Below are 19512 nucleotides of genomic sequence, written 5' to 3'. Positions count from 1 at the left end.
AGTCTATGAGACACTTCCTTAGCTAGTGATTGATGTGGGAGGGCACAGGCCAATGTAGGCGGCACCACCCTTGAGAAGGAGGTTCTAGGTTGTAAAAAGAAGCAGGCAGACATGGAGAACAAGCCAGTAATCAGCGCTCCTTCGTGGCCTCTGTGTCAGTTCCTGCCTCTAGGTCTGCCCTGACCTCCCTCCGCAATGACATGGAAGTACAAGCCAAAAAACACTGTCCTCAAGTTGCACTTGGAAAGAATGTTCTATCACAGCAATAGAAGACAAAGTAGTACACTACCTCAATGTGTTGGGTATGCTTTATCTTATTTAATCTCATAACAATCTTTGTGTTCAGCTTTGCTAACTAGTAATATTTCTCCTTTCACAGATGAATGGATTGAAGATGACATGATTAACAAGGTTAAAGCAGAATTTAAACATAGGCAAACTACACTCAGTACTCACACTGTCCTTGATAGCATACTATCTCTTTATATGACAAGACATATATGCACACATGTCACAACACAGTATATACAGCCTCTGTTCAGAGAAGTTACATGTGTGTTATGGGATGTACTGTTGATCTCAATTTTTTTCTGCATTTTTTTTTTACCTCTTAAAAGCAAGGACCTGTTTTGGAATATTTGTTTAAATATATAAAGAGATGTTGTATTTGTTTAACTACATAAAGATGTGTTGTATTTGTTTAATTATATAAAGATGTGTTGCTGTTTTACCTTGCCTGTCTAAGGTACCTGATCATCTAATAAATAAAAAGCAGAATGGCCGATAGCGAGGGAGGAGATATAGGTGGAACTTCTGGGCATGGAGAGTAGGAGGAGGAATTTAGGCTCGAAGGCAGAAAGAAAAAGAGACACAAGGGCATGACAGCGGCCAGTCAGCCAGAAAAGGAAGCAGGAAAATAGGACAACCGGAATGAAAGATTAAAAAGTCACCGAAGCAAAATGTAGAAGACTAGAAACCAGCGAAATTAAGTTAAAGGAGCTAGTAAAACAAGCCTAAGCTAAGGCCGAGCATTCATAATCAGCAATAAGTCTCCGTGTCTTTCAGAGCTGGTTGGCAGCCCAAAGAAAATTCCAACTACAACCACCTAAGCTTTCAAAATTAGAAACAAAAAAGGGTGTGTAATTATTTTTTAAAAGCACTTGAAGGTTGAAGATTTGCTTCCAATATGGACACTCAAAAAATGTGCCACAGATTCTCGAATACTACCAAGAGTATTAAAGAGACACAGCAGTCTTCACAGGGGAAACTTGGTAACACGTAATACAAACATTCTTCTTAATAATCTATGTCATTTGAAGGAACCATTCTACATGTAGGAATAAACCCTACAATGTAATTAATGATCTTTGCAAAGACAGAGCCAGAAGGAGGCGCACCAGGGTAGTTCCCACGATAATAAAATGGGAACACCTTAGATATCCCGGGGCAGGCGAAGAACTAACGAATGACAGTGCACTCATTGGGCAGAGTGCCACACTGACACAAACAAAGCATGGCAAGCTACATTTTTTAAAGTTGCAAATTAACATGTACAGCTCTGTTAACTGTTGTTTTATTCTGTAATTGTCATTAAAGTCCTCAGAGAATGTAGATGTCTTGTTACTAAGGGTGTTCAAAACAGAAACGAAAGCAGAAACATTTCCAAGATGGTGTCTGCCAAATATTAATTATTCTGGAGATAGGATTGAAGCTACATGTGTATTTTCAACTCTGTGCATGTTCACACATTTGGACTTCTAAAATTAGCATACATATATGTATCTTGCAATCAAAGTATTCTTTGGGGAAAATATTCAAGGCATCTTGATTGATGGGAAAGTTGCTCATATTTTGTTAAGAAACAGCTACAGAAGAGCACTGGTGTTTTCTGCAGAAGGTATTTGTGTGTGTGTGTGTGTGTGTGTGTGTGTGTGTGTGTGTGTGTGTGTGTGTGTGTTAGAAGGAGATCGGGAAAAGAAAACATTCCACAAGGATTCATATTACAACCCATGTCGTTGCCTCTCTCAACAGGTATTTTGTTTCCTTCTGACCACACTCACAGTTTTCTGAACTGTAAGTATGAAAACACAGAAGATGTATATGAGGAAATGATTTGTGTGTACATCTGGGATGCTGGTTACAGTCACACAGTTAAAACCATCCTTCATATGATGCTGCTACAAACAGAACATTCCCAAGACTGTCCTGGAAGTGTTTGCATTCTCCCTCTTGGTCCTAGAGAAACAGAAGCTCAGAGGTATTCAATGATAATCCAAACCAAAGAAAATCCCTATTTAAGAGTCCCTGGGATTGGGGCTATGTTAAAGGAGCACTCTGACTGACTCAATTATTATTTATGAACTTTCAGCTGTAAGAATAGGCCACAAAACCTTTGTATTGCTAACTCATTGTGTTGGAAGGCAAACAGCAGCAGAAGCAAACGCTTCTTACATAATTCTGCACAGTATGCCAGTCACTAGCAACAAGGAACTGGATACTAGAAAAGGTTTTAGGAGAAAAGGAACAGAGAAGGGGGAAACACAAAAGCTGGAAGCACGATTATGTGATTTTAATGCTTGGGTCAAAGTACAAGATGGAGTAAGTTTTATATTTTATGTTCATTAATTCATCGATTCAACAAACACCTGTGTACATCGGGTGTTTGAAGAGCATATGTTAGGTGCACACCATTGTCCAGCAGAGTGAAACACAGGCAAATGACTCTATTTCCACCACGGGATGGACTGTACACATGTCTAGCCCTTGTGTTAAGTTAGGAAGCAACTATTTGACCATCATGAGGGATGAGCAAGCTCTCCCAAAAAGGTTGTTCTAAAAGTAAGCAGGAACAGGGTTTACAAATGGAAAGAGGTGGGAAGGGCATGACACATGCGAGACGTGGGAAGAAACTCGATGTGGGAGTCACTGGCTATGAGAAAGGGGATAAGCAACCAAATCAGAACCCGTGAAGACCATGGGTACAGCGTCTACCAGCATGTATACAATTATCAAGAAGAGGCCTTCCAGATGTATTCTGAAAACAAGAAGCCAGCGCAGCTAAAATCAAGTCAACAGTGATGAGCTTTGGTAAACAGGCACTGGTGAGGAGAAGACATGGCCCACAGCATCACAAAAAGGCACATCATCAGATGTGCCTCCAGGGAAGGTGGTGTTAGAAGCCACCGATGTTGAGAAGTTAAGAAAAAGCAATAAAAATAATCACATTTTAGCTGACAGCTACTTTGTTGTTAGCAAGTTTAATTCAAAACTGTGACTGGGGATCCATTTTTTTTCCAGGGTAGAAAAAGGAAATGAGGTGTCTGGGTGGCAGGACCCTAGATCAGCTGAGCAGTATCTGTCTGCTCCTCACATCCTTGCTGCTCTTCCGGGATAAAATACTAACAGGATTATATTATTTAACTATCATTCTTCTTTAAACTGGGGAAGAAAGATGCCTGTATGTCTCTTTCCCACAATTCACTCCCTGGCCCTAGAAACCACTTGTCTTTCTAAACATGGAATGGCTCCCTAGAAGACAGTAGCTAGGTAGAGTGAGAGACAGCTTTTCTCTGTAAAGATAGCAGATGTGGGGGAGGCTGGTCAGCTAACTGGGCCTTGGTGTCTGATGGATTCAGACCAAAACCTGGGGTCACTTTCTAGTTGTATGCACTTAACTAGTTAATGATACCTTAGTTCTTATTACCCCAACAAGTTACTTGGAGGATTGCATGGAACGATACATGAGGGGGAGTAGGCACGGAGAACTTACTTCTCACAGATAAGACATGTCAGTACGCCCACCCGACCATGCCACTTCCAAGTTCTTATCATAACTTGGCCATTTACTCGATGACCCTCAGCAATGCATTTGATTTCTCCAGCTTCTACTTTTATTGAATAAGGAGGTGTCTAAGGACTGTGTCTCTGTGGAGAGGGGGGTTTCATTCCAAACTGTCTTACATGCATGCATCAGCCACTCTGAGTTTCTGCATCTCGAAGCTTATGCTGCAGACTCCCTTAGCTTCCTCTGCAGTAACTGTGGAGAGCTGTCTTAGTTTCTTTTCTGCTGCTGTGCTAAAATACTCTGACAAAAGCAACTTCAGGAAGAGGGGTGTATTCTGTCTTATAATGAGGAGTACAATTTATCATAGAGGGGAAGTGAGGGCAGCGGATGCCTGAAGCAGTTGGTCCCATTGAATCCACACTCAGGAAGCAAAAGGCAATGGATGCCCACTGCTTCTCTGTTCTCTTTCTCTAACTATCCCAGGATCCCAGACAGAGAATGGTGCTGCCCAATGGGTGGGTCTCCCCTCATCCATTAAGGCTGTGGAGATAAACCCCAAAGGCTTACCCAGGGGCGTATCTCCCAGATGATTCTAGATTCTGTCAAGATAACAACACTAACCATCACACTGTCATACCAGAATGTGATAAGCTGAATCACATGTCCTGGCTAGTCTTAAGTTAACTACACACACACACACACACACACACACACACACACACACACACACACACACACAGTTATCTGAAAGGAGGCAACCTCAACTGAGAAAATGCCTCCAAAAGATCCTGCTGTAGGGCTTTTCTAGTGATTGATGGTGGAGGGTCCAGCCCATTATGGGTGGTTCCATCCTTGCTTGGGCTTGAGATCTTAAGAGTTCTATAAGAAAGCAGGCTGAGCAAGCAGTAAGCAGTCTCCTTTCATGGCCTCTGCATCAGCTCCTGCCTCTAGGTCCTGCCCTGTTTGAGTTCCTGTCCTTACTTCCCTCATGATGAACAATGATACGTATGCTAAATAAACCTTTTCCTCCCAGATAAGGCATGGTCATGGCATTTCATCACAGCAATAGAAACCCTAAGACACCTCATGACAATCGTGACGTAATATTTTTATTATTGCCCATTTGACCAAAGAAGGGTCCCAAGAGTCAGTAGGTTAAGCAATTTATCAAAGACAGTAAATATAAAACTAGGTATCCTCCACTGCTTATAACTTCAACAAGCTATCTCACTTTCCCATCCTTGGGCTGTTACCAGCTTCAGCTCCATCTTGTGGACTCGATTAGCTCATCATAAATTACTCCCCATATTAATAACTCTCTGTGTGACACCTGCCCTGTGGCATATGGACATACTAATGAGGGCCTGCCACCTCTGAACCAACAGGGAACTCATTAGGGATTCCTAGACCTTGTAGCTGATGGGTCAAAGTAAGTGTCAAGTTGAGCAGGATTGAAGCCCATCTTTCAAATATGTGCATATTAGCATCTGGCCAAACAGCTACTCAACTTCCAAGTGAAGCTGCTGATGAAGTTACAACTTTTCCCAAGCTCATAAGCCCATGAGAAACTTTAAATCACACTTTGTAGTCACACAGCCCCATATTTACCCAAGGAGTAGGCTTGCGTAGACCACTTAGCCCCTCTGGAGCGTTATCTATTATTAGTACATTTATTTATTTATGGTGTATATATGTGTGTGCATGCATATGCCACGGTGCCCGTGTGCAAGTCAGGTGACAACTTGCCGAAGTCAGCTCTCTTCCTCTACCGTGTGGGACCTAGAAATAGAATCGAGGTCATCATGCTTGGTGGCAGGGTAGCCTCACCTGCTAAGTCACCTCACTAACCCTCTGAATTTTCTTATCTACTAAATGACCTTGGAGAAGTTAGCTGTAAAATGGGAATAACATTAGCAAACAGGTGCAGAGTGCCTGGTCTGTCACTGAACCATATTAACCCAATGATAGAGAAATGGAGATTGAGAGAAAGCAGTGAGGTCACTGGACTTATATGACCCAAACTGGGGAGAGTCCTATTGTAGCAAAGGCCCTAATCACCTTGACCTTTACCTGGCAGAAAGGGCTGAAAGCTGAAAGTGCCCTTTCCAGGGGAGAGGTTCCTGCCTGAGCCAAGTGGCAGAGTAATCAAACACCATCTCTCACCCTCTGAGCACCCTGAGTTGCCCTGGTAACAGCGAGCTATTCTCAGCCTTCTCTATGGGAACCCAGCTTCTCTATCCATTTCCCATGGGCTCCCGTTGGTCTCTTGTTCTACAGCCCTTACTGAGACCTCTCCCTCCAACCTCACTAGATCAGGGTGGGAGTCAGACGGATGAGAGGGAAAAGGAACTGATGTGCAGCTGGGCTTTAGCTTCTGATTTCCTTAGCATCTTATTTCCTTAGTTACGGCACATTTCCATTTATGGAGTACTTTCCCCTATAAAACCTCCAAGTGTTTATTTCTAATCTACTAAATAATTCCTCTGACCTCTTCTTGTTTTTACCCTTTAAATATCTGTTGATGGTTCACTCACCACATTCCCCATTCCATTATTAATGGCCCACAAAACTCACTACCAGCAATCATTTACTGATTAATCTGCACAGCAATCCAGAAAGACAGGTAGGATTAATCCTTAGTTCTGCGGAGGGAAACGAAGGGGGGGAAGGGGTGAACTCAGACGCCCAAGGTCAGTAGCTCCATAAGATTATAACCAGGACCTAATCTGTCTGTATTTCTGTGAACACCTCCTCCAGGCTATGTCCTTCTATGAAAAACAAAACAAAACAAAACCCAAAAGCATAGCCCACACCTAACTTTAGCTGCAAAGAAGACATTGATTGATAAGAGTGGCTAAAATGGGGGCTGGAGAGATGGCTCAATGGTCAGAAGTATGCTCTACTCCTGCAGAGAGGACCTGTGTTCTTTTTTTTATTATTTTTATTTTAACTTTATAAATTATAGCTTGTTTTACATGTCAATCCCAGTTCCCTCTCCCTCCCCTCCTCCCTTACCCCCCCATCCCCCCCATCCTCCCACTCTATTGCCAATTCCCTTGAATGTGAGAGTCAATGAGGAGGTCTGGCTGCCTATGGGGTCCTGAGCAGTGGATCAGTGTTTATCCCTCAAATACTAACAGACATCGTGTGTCCATAACACAAAGAGGGTTGCTCTCTCTGCCTGGACTCTTAGGGAAGTGCCTGGACCCTACCCTGAATGAAAGGACCTGTGTTCTTAACACCCAAGCTGGACGGTTCACAAAATTCTCTCTCCAGTGAATTTGACACTCCTGGCCATGGACAGAGGACACTGCATGCACACGCACGCACGCGGGCACACACACACCACAGCTTTAAAAAAGAGTAGCTAAAACAAAGAGATAATACTTGAAAGAAAAGTTTACTGAGGCAAAAAAAAAAAGTGAAAAAAATTGGATCACACCCAACTCTGCCACAATGAGACTAAAAAATCTTCTTAACGTCTTTGCATCTCTGTCTCTCTGTCATCTATAAAAATGAGATAACTATGCTAAATTACTTCCAAAATATCTGTCTGCTTTAAATAAGGCTGAGCACCTACTGAAAGGGCAGAAAATTTAAAGGCTCCCAAATCCAATACCAAGACCATGATAGAGTGGTGCACTGTTCATCGCTAACGAAGCCAGCTACCACTGAAGAGCATGATGCCAGTCAGCAGCAGAAACACAAACCTGTAGAGCACTGACTTGAAACTTTATCTCATAAGTAGTCTTTTACCCTTAGAAATAAGTCAGTGGAAACAAAAAGACATATATGTCAGAAAATGTATATTTCAGTTCTTGCTGCCAAAGGCAATACTGCTATCTATTTAAACGTTTGTTTGTAAATATATGTCGTACCAAATAAAAGTATAACCAATATGTTATGTTGTCCCTAAAAGGAATAAATATGGAAATTACACTAAAAACGTTTAGTCATATCAAAAGTAGCCAAGAATGATGGAGATTTGTACTCCTATGACAATTATGGACAAGTTGCTAGGCATGCATGAACACAAGAAAAAGCAAAATCATTCATAGTTAAGTGTATTATTTATTCTTAATATATTTTAACCATTTTACTGAGCATTATTTGTCAGTTAACACACATCTTGTATCATCTCTCATCAACAACTTAAAACTTTCCCATACCTTGCTCTAGTTTGATAATAATAAAATCCCCTGAGTCATTTCCATTGGCTCACAAAGTATTCATAACATCATCCTTCTGGAATGATTTTTTTTGCTTGTAACTATATAATTCTTTAGCATCTTCAGATTTGCCCTGCTTTGTTTTTCTTTCATTTCCTTTCTGGCGCTGGGATTGGCCTCAACAACTTGAAGATGGACATGCGGTAGACAAGTACTCTACCACTGAGCTGCACCCCAGTCCCAGTGCTCTCTTCTCTTACAGGTCTGAACACCTCCAGGATGGCCTTGCAAGGCTAATGTCTGGCAGCTGCGCTCCCAGGACCCAGTGTTTCCTTGAATAACCGATCTATGGGTCCATCCCCTGTGCTCAGGAGAGTGTAGTGTTGTGTTTTCCAGAGCTTTGTGTCAGGACAGGAGTCCTGGCCAGCATGCAGGACACTGGAGAAAGCTGCTTCTAGGCAGTAGAGAGCTAAGGAGGGACTGGGCTTCCTGGGGGGACTTTCATATCCTCTCTGTTCCTCGGATGTATGTACTCTCTTACTGCTAGGCCATTGTACATCTTTGATCGTAACACCTTGGAAAGACTAGAGCCAATGAATTAAAAATATGATTCTAGGCCTTATGTGTGCCAATGAATGTCCTCATTAAGGCAGGATGAGGGAGATGAGATTGGTTTCAAAGCTCCCCATCTCCTTGCCCCAGAGCTGCTGAGGCCAGGCACTGACAGGATGCACAGTAAAATTAAATATCTAAAAATTCATCTTTAATTAACAAAATTGGATTAAAGCTAGACACCACAGCATATCATACAAGAAACGGCTGAGCTGGCTTCCAAGTGCTCTAATTCAATTAGGACTCAGTGAGTGACACTCAGACCGGGAAAGGTTAATTGGGGCCGCCAGAACGCAATCATTCCTTACCTAACCAGTCATTAAACTTCTTAACCTCTGAGGGCAGTCCCAGCTCGGTGAAATCGCCTGTGTGGAGAAGGATGTCCCCATAAGGCATCTGGATACCATCTGTTCTGGAGTGTGTGTCTGAGATGCAGACAAACCGCGTGTGGCCCGCTGGTTTTGGAGTGTCATATGGGATGGGGTCGACCCTAAAGTAGACATAACAGATCCCGTAACAGTTAAACATGTTAGAACCCTCATGATACACATCACACATGCATATCGACTGTCATTGTCCACACACCCAAACAATCCAACGTAAGGACAGAAGAACCCAAGGTGGAAAGGCACACCTGGGGATGTGAGGAAGACAGCATCCCTCATGCACAGTCTGTCCCACCAGGAAAACTCAAACTGTGTTACTTACCTTGGAGGAAGAAGGAAGGAGTCAGAAAGGCCTAAGTGACTGGTAGTGATTAATACTGAAGTTTGGGGATTTTGAGACTTAACTGATGAAGCAAAATTATGCCTTTTGCCTCTCACCATGTTTCAACTGATCCCACCATTCATTAGGAAGTGTATATCTCATTTATTCCTTCTTAATCATGCATGGCTTAAGCAATGAACTAATTTACAGAGAGCAGTCCGCACATGCTCTGACAACGGAGAGTGGAGACAGCACTTTACGTTCAGTTTCCTTTCCACACTCATTCAACACCTGAGTCTTCCAATTTTTGCTGGGAGGTTTACTAATCAAGTTGTGGGAAGGCGAAAGGATGCCGCCTACCAAGCTTTAACAAAATGCATACTATAAGAACTTTGTCAGGTTCATCTTCACCACCAGGGATTACCTGTACCCCAGGTTACTCCTTAGGTTACAAGGGATGCTCAGATACATTGGGCAAGGATTCTCTTTGGTACAAATAGTATGTCTTCTAATGTATCTGTGTATGCATTAATACATGTACAGTTTCAGAGATCTAAGCACTGTGAAATTACATGAGGGCCATAAGAAACAAAAGGCAAAGTGATCAACCTGAAGCAAAGAAAATGAAACACAACACTTTTGTTTAATTGAGTGTAACAAAGTGTGCTAAATAAACTTGGTAAAGAAATGCAAATCTGACTCTCAGAGCAAACAGTTTTAATTATTTAAGAGGTCTGTCCCCATGTTAAGGATGGTTTAACTGTATCAACTCTCCAACAACAGCTTCCTTTAATTTCTTTGTAGCCATGTGCGCTTATTGTTGGACCACAGAAAGAAAGCAGCAGTTATAAATGCAAAGAGAAGGTCACCAGAGAAGCAACTACGCACTGTGGGGGCTGGAGTGCAAAACATTAAATAAGGAACCCCGCGTTTTATATCACAACCCCACCCTTGATAGTTGGCAAGCATCAGAGAACACGGGGAAACACATGCAAACTTCTGATGCAGAATGTCTCTGCAGGGTTTGTTTAATGTCTTTTTCTCTCTGTCTTTTTTAAAGAAACAATCTATTTAACAAGGTAATTGCAGTAAGAAAATAAAGACATTCGTATGCAGCCTGAAGAGTCCTTAAATTTCTTCCATGTGAGTGTAATCTTTTCATCTTTGTCAAGGAAGCAAAGTAAAGAAGAAGAAAGGAGAATAAGAAGATAGAAAAGTGAGAGGGTGTCAGGAGCTGGGGCAGTTATCGAAGTCAATCTAATTTGAAATCCCCAAATAAAGTTTAACCTGTACAAAATATATCCTCAAAGGCTGTATTTTTCCTGTAAAGGCCATGATGGAGAAAGTTTACTAACCCACTGATCTTGCCAGCAGCCTGTGAGACCTTTTAATGTATTCAAGGAGCCTTTATGTTTTCACACAGGAAAGGCTTCTTTCCCTCACTGAAACTCTTCCACTCAGACTCAGTAGTTCCCACCTTACCTACATTTCCTGTCTGCCAAAAGTTGCTCTCCCAGAGAATGGCTGAATGTTCCACTTGGAAACTGACTGTTCAACCCTCTGAAAGGAACAGGTATGACTCCTAGACAGAAAATTCAGCTGTTCACTCTAATGGGACTGCATTCAGACCCAATCCACTCACATTTGAAGGAGATTTACTACTCAATCACTAAAAATAAGGACAAGTTAAATGTTGTGAGCGTGCACAGGTGTGTCTGTGCACATATCTTTCTTTTCCAGTGTTTATCCAGACACTGGATATAGCACAGACATGGCCCTACTCTGTAATTCTGCCAAGATACAGGCAAGGCTAATGCGTCAAAAGAGTTGAAAGCCTACTTCAGCATATCAGAGGATCATCGGAGTCATCACTTTGAACTAGGCATACAGAAAGTAGCACATGCCATTGTGAACAGACACCCCTTTAGTCTACAAATTTGCAAGCACGACCACACCCAATCAGAACACTGTACAGAATGTTTCCCCAGTCTTGACTACATGTTGGACTTTGTGAAACCATGGGAAGTGCCACTCACTTTGAAGTCACTTCAACTTCTTCTGCACCCTCCCACATGCTCAGGGAAACATGTACCTGCCCAGGATTAATGCATGGAATCCAAGATGAGATGAATGAGATGAAGAGGCCAAATCAGACAAGAAGGCATGCAGAGACACCTTACCCATGGGCATGATATTGTCCAAGAGAAACGGCACACATTTGGGAGGTACATAGAAGAGTGGCTGAAGAAAGGGGTTGGGACAGTGGGGAAGATCAAAACAAACACACACACTGACCTTGAGACAACCAGGTCCTTCCCTACAATGTAAAGTTCAAAGCAGAAGATGGCTGCAGAAGACAACAGGGCACCATGCCAGAGCCACACCCTAGGACAGCCTGATAAATACCACCTGGGAGTCAGTGGAAGGAAGGCATCTCCAACCACGGACTCCAAAATTGACAATAAGATGTCTGGACCAGTAGGTAAGTTTCAGTGGAGATAATTAAGGTTGAGACAACCCTTTGGCCATCTGATAAATTCTTTGAAAAGGTGCGTCAAGACAGATAGATGCTTTTGCTACAGAGAATGTCCGAGGGGAACTCTGCTGGGGGCAGATCCACCCTTTCACCGTGGGAAGACTCACCCTCCGACTTCCTCTGTACTCAATAGCTTTGTCACTTACTGCTCTAGCTACTGACTTCTCAGATGACCCAACATTTTCCCCAGAGCATCCTGCAAATATCTTAGGAAGTGAGTATTTTACCAAGGCCATCGAAGCCCCAGGGCCAGATTCAAATATGAGAGTGAGATTTGCACATACTTCTGAGTACTCCCAGGGGAAACATGATGATACAGAGAGATGAAAGCAAAACAAAATAAAACAAAACACAATACAACACAGTATCATAAAACCCCAAAGAAGGGCAAAACCTTACGGAAGTGTCTGGTTTTTAAGATGCTTAAATACTCTCTGCCCATTCCCTGCCTAACTAACATAAATTTCCAACCCAAAGTTTGCCAAGAAAGGGAGTTTTTGTTTGTTTTTTTGTTGTTGTTGTTTGTTTTGAGACAGGGTTTCTCTGTATTGTTTTGTTGTTTTGGAGGCTATCCTGGCACTCACTCTGTAGACCAGGCTAGCCTCGAACTCACAGAGATCCTCCTGCATCTGCCTCCCGAGTGCTGGGATTAAAGCCATGTGCCAAGAAAGGGAGTTCTAAAGCCTCCTCTCTTCTCCCAGTGCCAGGGACTGCTGAAGTTCTATTCATTAGATAGTTTTGGTTCCACTCAGCCAAATAACAGTAGTTCTACCTGTAGATTTGCTCTGCTCTTAACTGTGTTCATTAAAGTCCCTTTTGCAGTGGATGGCAGTTAATGCAGAGGCTCATAACTGGTCAATGTGCTGAGTATAAATAACTCAGTGGAGCCTTCACCAGCCAAGGCTCAGGGAACTTCAAGCTAGAGGAAGCCTAAAGAATTTAAGAACAGGCAGATGGTACAGAGAGCTGTGAAATGCTGACTTCTAGACATGATATTTCCACACATTACCTCACAGCAGCTATGACTAACCACACAAGACCTGCCTAAGATCAAACCAGTTAAAGTTCTAGCATGGATGGTAGAGGCCTTACTCTACTGGAAGAGCTCCTGGCAATTTATGCCTGCTGAAGAAGAAAGAGCCACCTTCCTTTGGGGATGTGGCCACTGGCAGGTTGCTCATGTTTCAGTGAAAGGCAGGACACCCATGTGCATATGGGAAGCACTAATTGGGCTCTGGAGGCTATTAATAACCAAACATATAAAAGGACAGTAAGCTGAGAGGGGGAGGGGTGAAGGCACTGGGGAAGTAGTGTCGGATAGACATGTACAACATACATGGTATAAATGTATGGAATGTTCAAAGAATAAAAAAAATTACCCCCCAAAAGATTTTAGCTCCAGATTCTGCATCTCTAGGGAAAGTAAGCGTGGCTCAGGGATGCTATTGAATTGCAATACTAACCGAGTTTCTTAGTTCCTTTGAGCTTTGTTTCTTCCCATGTATAAAACGAGAGGAGTACCGGTGCTGCTGTGAACACATAAACTGTCAAGTACAGGGTGTGCACAGAGCACATGCCCTGAAGATGGAAGCAGAATGACGAAGGTGAAGTAAGTGTAAAGCACATGCTCACAGCACATGCTCTCAAGGTCCAAGCGGAGAAAGTAAGTGCGGCTACAGACCAGACTGCAGGCTCTGAATCCTGTGTCAGCCAGCGGTTGTCCTGTGTGTGCCAGGGAACCTCGTGACCTCAGTACCCTGGTGAGCCTGTCCTGGGTACAAACACATTGGTTGGAACCCCTCCATTATAGTGTCAAATTTACGGTCTGTGTGAGTTGACAGAACAAGGAGACATTTCAGAGGAACAGCGCTAATCCAGACCAAGGAGCGGTCCAAGTGATCATCTCAAACTCACTTCCAGTTGATTCTCCATTTTGTTTTGTCCTGTTTTACTTACATTCGTGTTTTGCCTTTGTATGTGTTTGCACACCACATGTCTGCCTGGTACCCTCTGAGGCCAGAAGGAAAAGTCAAATCCCTAGGAGCTAGAGATACAGGTGGTTGTGAACCACCATGTAGGTGCTAGGAACAGAACCTAGGTCCTCTATAAGAGGAGCAAATGCTCTTACCCACTGAGCAGCTCTCCAGCCCCTACCTATGACCATTTTGTGCCAAGCCACAAATGTTATTTCTGAAGCTTAACCAAATGCTGTACATTCAAGCTAATGAAATATTCTATTATTTCATACTGACACATTGCTGTGTTTTTTTTTTACCACCCCCCCCCCACACACACATACACACAATACCATAAAACCACTGCTTTCATTAGAGTCCTCTGGCCATATCTGTTTTTCTCCTAATAATTGATTCATACAGTAATACAAGCTTCATTGATAAATCTTTAGAAAAAGTACTTACCACGTGGTATGGATTTATTCTTTACACCACAAGCACAATATGACCCTCACAAATACAATTAGCCTCTCATCAGTGTGAGAGTATTGTGTCACCCTTATCAAGCACTTTGACAGGATCTCAATGTATCTATCATATCCTGTTGTACTCCAGGCCTGTCATGTCATGCTTATGCAATGCACTGATTTTATCTTCAAAAGTCATCCAATGTGACATTAAAGCTTTCATTTTTAGCATAAAATATTTCAGATATCATGAAAGCCAAGATTTATGCCACCAGAACTAGACACTCTGCTTGATAAAGACAAATGCAAAACTTGCAAGCACAACAATAAAAAACATAAGGGTTGGGGCTGGAAAGACGGCTCAGCAGTTAAGAGCACTGGCTGCTCTTCTAGAAGATCCAGGTTCAAATCCCAGCACCCACATGGCAGCTCACAGTCACTTATAACTCTAGGCTTCAGATGCCCTCTTCTGACCTCCTTGGACACCAGGTAAGCACATGGTGCCCAGGTATACATACAAATAAAGCACCCACACACATAAAAATAATTTAAAAACAAACAAATATGGGCTAGGCTAAGAACTACAGAGCTTTGATACCAGAAAAGGACTCCACTTAACCAAGCCGATGTCTTCTGCAAGCATCCACTTCACATGCCTTCTTCATTTTTACTACTAAATTTTTAAGAGTCTTACAGTTCTCACAGAAACTTACTTTTTAGTTTGTACCTGAAGAGTACTATCTATGATATCAGATTTGTCATAAATTTCAATTAAATGTTTATCTAAGGTTTATCCACGTCTCGACCAACACTAATAATAACGTATCTCACACTTTGGGAAATGCTGATTGGTGTAAAGTGACTCACATTCCCCTGAGGAATCAGAACCAGAACTAGCATTCAGGTTCTGGAGCTCGCAATTCACTTCTCTTCTCATCCACTTAGTTCTGGAAGCTATCGGAACCTGAAGAATACACAGGGATTTTAAGATAATAAAATGTGGGTTAAGGAGATAACTCAGTTGAAGGTGCTGGCTGCTAGGCCTGACAACTAGAATTCAATCCATGGGACCCACATCATAGGAGAGAATCAGGTCCTGAAATCTGTCCTCTGAAATTCACATGTACACATGTACCACACACACACACACACACACACACACACACACACATGCCCAATAACTAATTAAAAAATAAATAAAATGTAATAAAAATATGAATGATAAAATGTCAGTAATTCAATCCCCTAAACCGTCAGCCAATAATATTTAAAGAGACCCTCAATTCTAATGAAATTTACCATCATATCAAGTCTCTCAGACTCTTAACATGCATATTATAGTGCACCAAGGGAACCAAGGGAAGGAACAACATAAAAGTTTGATTTTTAAAGTATTACTGGACATTAGTGGCCTTCATTTGCAAAGATTCTAAGTTGCAAGCACAAACTTGAGGTTTTTTTTTTTTTTTTTTTTCGGTTTTACGAGACAGGGTTTCTCTGTATTGTTTTGGAGGCTGTCGGTCCTGCCTGGCCTCGAACTCACAGAGATTCGCCTGCCTCTGCCTCCCGAGTGCTGGGATTAAAGGCGTGAGCCACCACCGCCCAGCTAAACTTGAGGTTTTAAATGTAGGTCTCTGGAGAGGAGCTGATTCCACTGATAAGCCTTAAATGAGGCCCGACCAGAGATGCGTGCTCTTACAACATCTGTCCTGTGAGAGCCTGGGCAGTCTCTTCCTCCTTCCCTGTGTATAGAAAGAGGGTCAGCTCCAACAGTTACAGGGTTCAGCATCTTGTACCCCATCCCCCATTTCTCTGTCTGTCTGTCTGTCTGTCTGTCTGTCTGTCTATTTCTCAAACAGGGCCTAATGTAACTCAGGCCTGCTTTCAATGTGTCTGCAGACAAGGCTAGAGCTGAATCTTGAACCTCCTTCCTCTTCCACCCTAGTGCTAGGATTATGGGTAAGTGTCGTCATGCCTGGGTGCTGAGGTCTCTTAAAACATCTTTCTTGTTTTAACTTCACATTCTGCTTCCCTGGCAGTTAACTGCAGCCCATATCCACCTAGAACTAGCAAGGCTTTGTAGAAGAGCAATGAAATGGTAATTCCGGTCTCCAGGCCAAGCTTGAGGAGTATCTGCTGCAAAGGGGAACAAAGGGACCAGAATTCTAGAGATCACGCAAAACCAAAGAAAAATATGTCTAATCTAACTAATGTGCTGCCAAAATGAGCTGTGCTCTTTTTTCCTGCAATCACGAGCTGATGAAGCTTTCCTGGCTTGGCCACCACACCCCTGGAACTGCCACAGAGCTGAAGGAGCGTGCAGAACAGAACCAGGTATATAAATACATTCCCATTTGCTCGGAGGGCACCGCTTCCCTGTAACTGCTGAACCGCTGTATCAACACTGTTCTATCACCAACTAATTATAGCGAACAAAGCCCACTGCACGAGGGCATGCTGCTTCTATTTTTTTCTGAGTACAAAAGTACAGTGCCGATGTTCAGTGAATATTAAGTGGTAACGATTTAAATCATAGAGCACTGCACAAGATGTGAATTCATGGTCCTACAAGTGTGGTGACATTCGAGGTGTCTGTATCCTATCAGGCTGGCTACTGTATCAGCCCCAAAAGTCTCTCAGATGGCACAGTGTTCCGGGTCAAATGTCTGACTCTATTGTAATGCGACAGCCATATTTATTAGCTTACAATTCTGGATAATGGCCCTACACTTGTGAAAACGGGACATATGACACTTTCCTGAGGGTTTGCATTCTTCCATGCAGCCAGCTAGCTGGTCAGCTACGTCATCCAACAACACTCATTTATCTGTGTGCCAGGAACCATGCAGGGTGCTAGGAGGGCACAGAGTCTTGAAGGACTCTGCACCAGTCTCCAAATTCACTATTAAAACAATACTATTGGCAAGCATGTTGGTCATTTGATTATTTCGCAAGGGCTCGATGAGCATCTCATGTCGCCCATGGGTCACACAAGGTGGGGTGAAGGCAGCTGTGAGTGGAAGCCCTGAGATGGGCTCCGGGGCTTTGGGAAACCACATGCAAGAGTGATAATGGAGGTCTTTGTCGTGTGTGGGGTAAAGAGATCCTAGGTGGCACTGCCTGAGCCTGGGTAGTGGGGGTGGGGCATTGCAGTGGTCTCAGAACACAGGGCAGTCAGCGTGTCAATGTCATGTGGTTGGGGGGGGTGTCCCTGTCTGGTTTAAGAAGTCAGAAAGACAAGACCCAAGAATAGCCCAAAGTTGGAATTTGACTTTGGATAAAAAATGGTACAGGAGACAGCTTCCTGAACATAACACCAGTAGCACAGGCAGTAAGATCAACAATTAATAAATGGGACCTACTGAAACTGAGAAGCTTCTGTAAGGCAAAGGACACAGTCAGCAAGACAAAAAGGCAGCCCACAGAATGGGAAAAAATATTCACTAATCCCACATCTGACAGAGGGTTGATCTCCAAAATTTACAAAGAACTCAAGAAGCAAGTCTCCAAAACACCAAAGGACCCTATTAAAAAGTGGGCTGCAGAACTAAATAGAGAGTTTTCAATAGAGGAGTCTAAAATGGCTGAGAGGCACTTGAGAAAGTGCTCAACATCCTTAGCCATCCGGGAAATGCAAATCAAAACAACTCTCAGATACCATCTCACCCCTGTCAGAATGGCTAAAATCAAAAACACCAATGACAATTTATGCTGGAGAGGATGTGGTGAAAGGGGACACTCCTCCATTGCTGGTGGGAGTGCCAACTGGTTCAGCCACTTTGGAAATCAGTGTGGAGATTCCTCAGAAAAATGGGAATAAACCTACCACAAGACCCAGCAACTCTACTCTTAGGCATATATCCAAAAGATGCCCATTCATACAACAAAGATGTCTGTTCCACTATGTTCATAGCAGCTTTATTTGTAATTGCCAGAACATGGAAGCAACCTAGATGTCCCTCACCTGAAGAGTGGATAGAGAAAATGTGGTACATCTACACAATGGAGTACTATTCAGCAGAAAAAAATAATGGAATCATGAGATTCGCAGGCAAATGGATGACACTAGAAGAAATCATCCTGAGTGAGGTAACCCAGTCACAAAAAGAGAAACATGGCATGTACTCTCTCATATATGGATTTTAGACATAGATCTGGGGAGTGCCAGCCTACAATCCTATGGCCAGAGAGTCTGGGAAACAGAAACTTTATTTAGTGGCTGATCGAGGAAGAGGCAGACTCCCTTGGTTAAGTACTGAGCTGAACTCAAGAAAGCCAGTAACAGAGAGGGAGGACTGATGATCAAAGGGATTAAGGCTGGGCTGGTTTAACCCCCAGAAACAGCTGACCAGACAAAGGTTAACTCTTGAATCCCAGGCATTAGCCTGGGAAGCCAGCATGGGACTGATCAAGACCCCCTGAATCTGGGTGTCAGTGAAGAGGCCTAGGGAATCTATTGAGCCTTGGGCAGCAGATCAGTACCCATCCCAAGTATACACACGGACTTTGGACTCCAATAGAACAATGTGAGGTGCACTCTCACCCTGAACTCTTGGGAAAGGGTCTAGGCCCTGCCCTATATGAAATGACACACTATGGACACCCCCATGGAGGGCCTCACCCTCCCTGGAGAAATGAGGGGATAACGGGGGGGGCAGGGGAGGAAGGGAGGGAATGGGAGAGGGACCTGGAACTGACTTGTGAAGCAACCTTGATTCTTATCTAAATTTAAACTGGAAAATAAAATTTAAAAAAAAAAATGAGCACCGAACTTTAGAACTCAGGACGAGATAACAGTTGTCCAGGGCATAAGAGTGAAGAGCTACCTAGCCTGTTAGGGACATGAGCACAAGCCGGTGTGGTTGGAAGAGTGTCCCTGTGACATCGAGAAGCAGAAGTTGTGAAACCCAAGTAAAACTGGAGGGAGGCTGAGCCATAGACAGTTAAACTATGAGACCGGAGCCTCCTACCTTCAATGGGCTCTTAATTTTAGGAACGCTGACATGGCTCCACATGGGAAGAGAGGAGGAGAGGAAAAAAAAGGAAAGGTCAGCTCAGAACTGAGTGCAAAATCCCTATGCATGTGGTGGTAGTGACAAGCCGAATCAAAAGAGAAAACAGGGACGAGAACACGAAAGGAAGGCAATAGGGGAGAGGTGACATCGTACTTGGACCCACCATATGGATGCTCACACATACGGAGTCTATATACGCAGCCGACTAAGCAGTCTCCTGCAGCTCTGCTCACACACCCTACCATAATCTGAATACAGAACACTGA

The 19512-nt window shown here is 43.2% G+C and overlaps 1 protein-coding gene across 6 annotated transcripts in view; it reads right to left on the bottom strand.

Moving 5' to 3' along the window:
• Positions 1–19512, bottom strand: part of Mpped2 (metallophosphoesterase domain containing 2) — a 179915-nt gene that overhangs the window by 120289 nt on the left and 40114 nt on the right. For 5 of the 6 annotated variants that reach the window (XM_040745978.1, XM_040745982.1, XM_040745980.1 and 2 more), the window contains one exon: positions 8874–9055. The exons of the other annotated variant lie outside the window; for it this stretch is intronic. In XM_040745978.1, coding sequence (XP_040601912.1) covers positions 8874–9055 — 182 coding nt within the window. The remainder of the gene's footprint in view (positions 1–8873; positions 9056–19512) is intronic. 6 annotated transcript variants of the gene reach the window in all.

This window comes from Mesocricetus auratus, unplaced genomic scaffold, assembly GCF_017639785.1.
Source record: "Mesocricetus auratus isolate SY011 unplaced genomic scaffold, BCM_Maur_2.0 Super-Scaffold_100004, whole genome shotgun sequence".
In the NCBI taxonomy this organism is placed as follows: Eukaryota; Metazoa; Chordata; class Mammalia; order Rodentia; family Cricetidae; genus Mesocricetus; species Mesocricetus auratus.
Note: the sequence above shows the minus strand (reverse complement) of the source record. Positions and strands in the feature narration are given on the sequence as shown.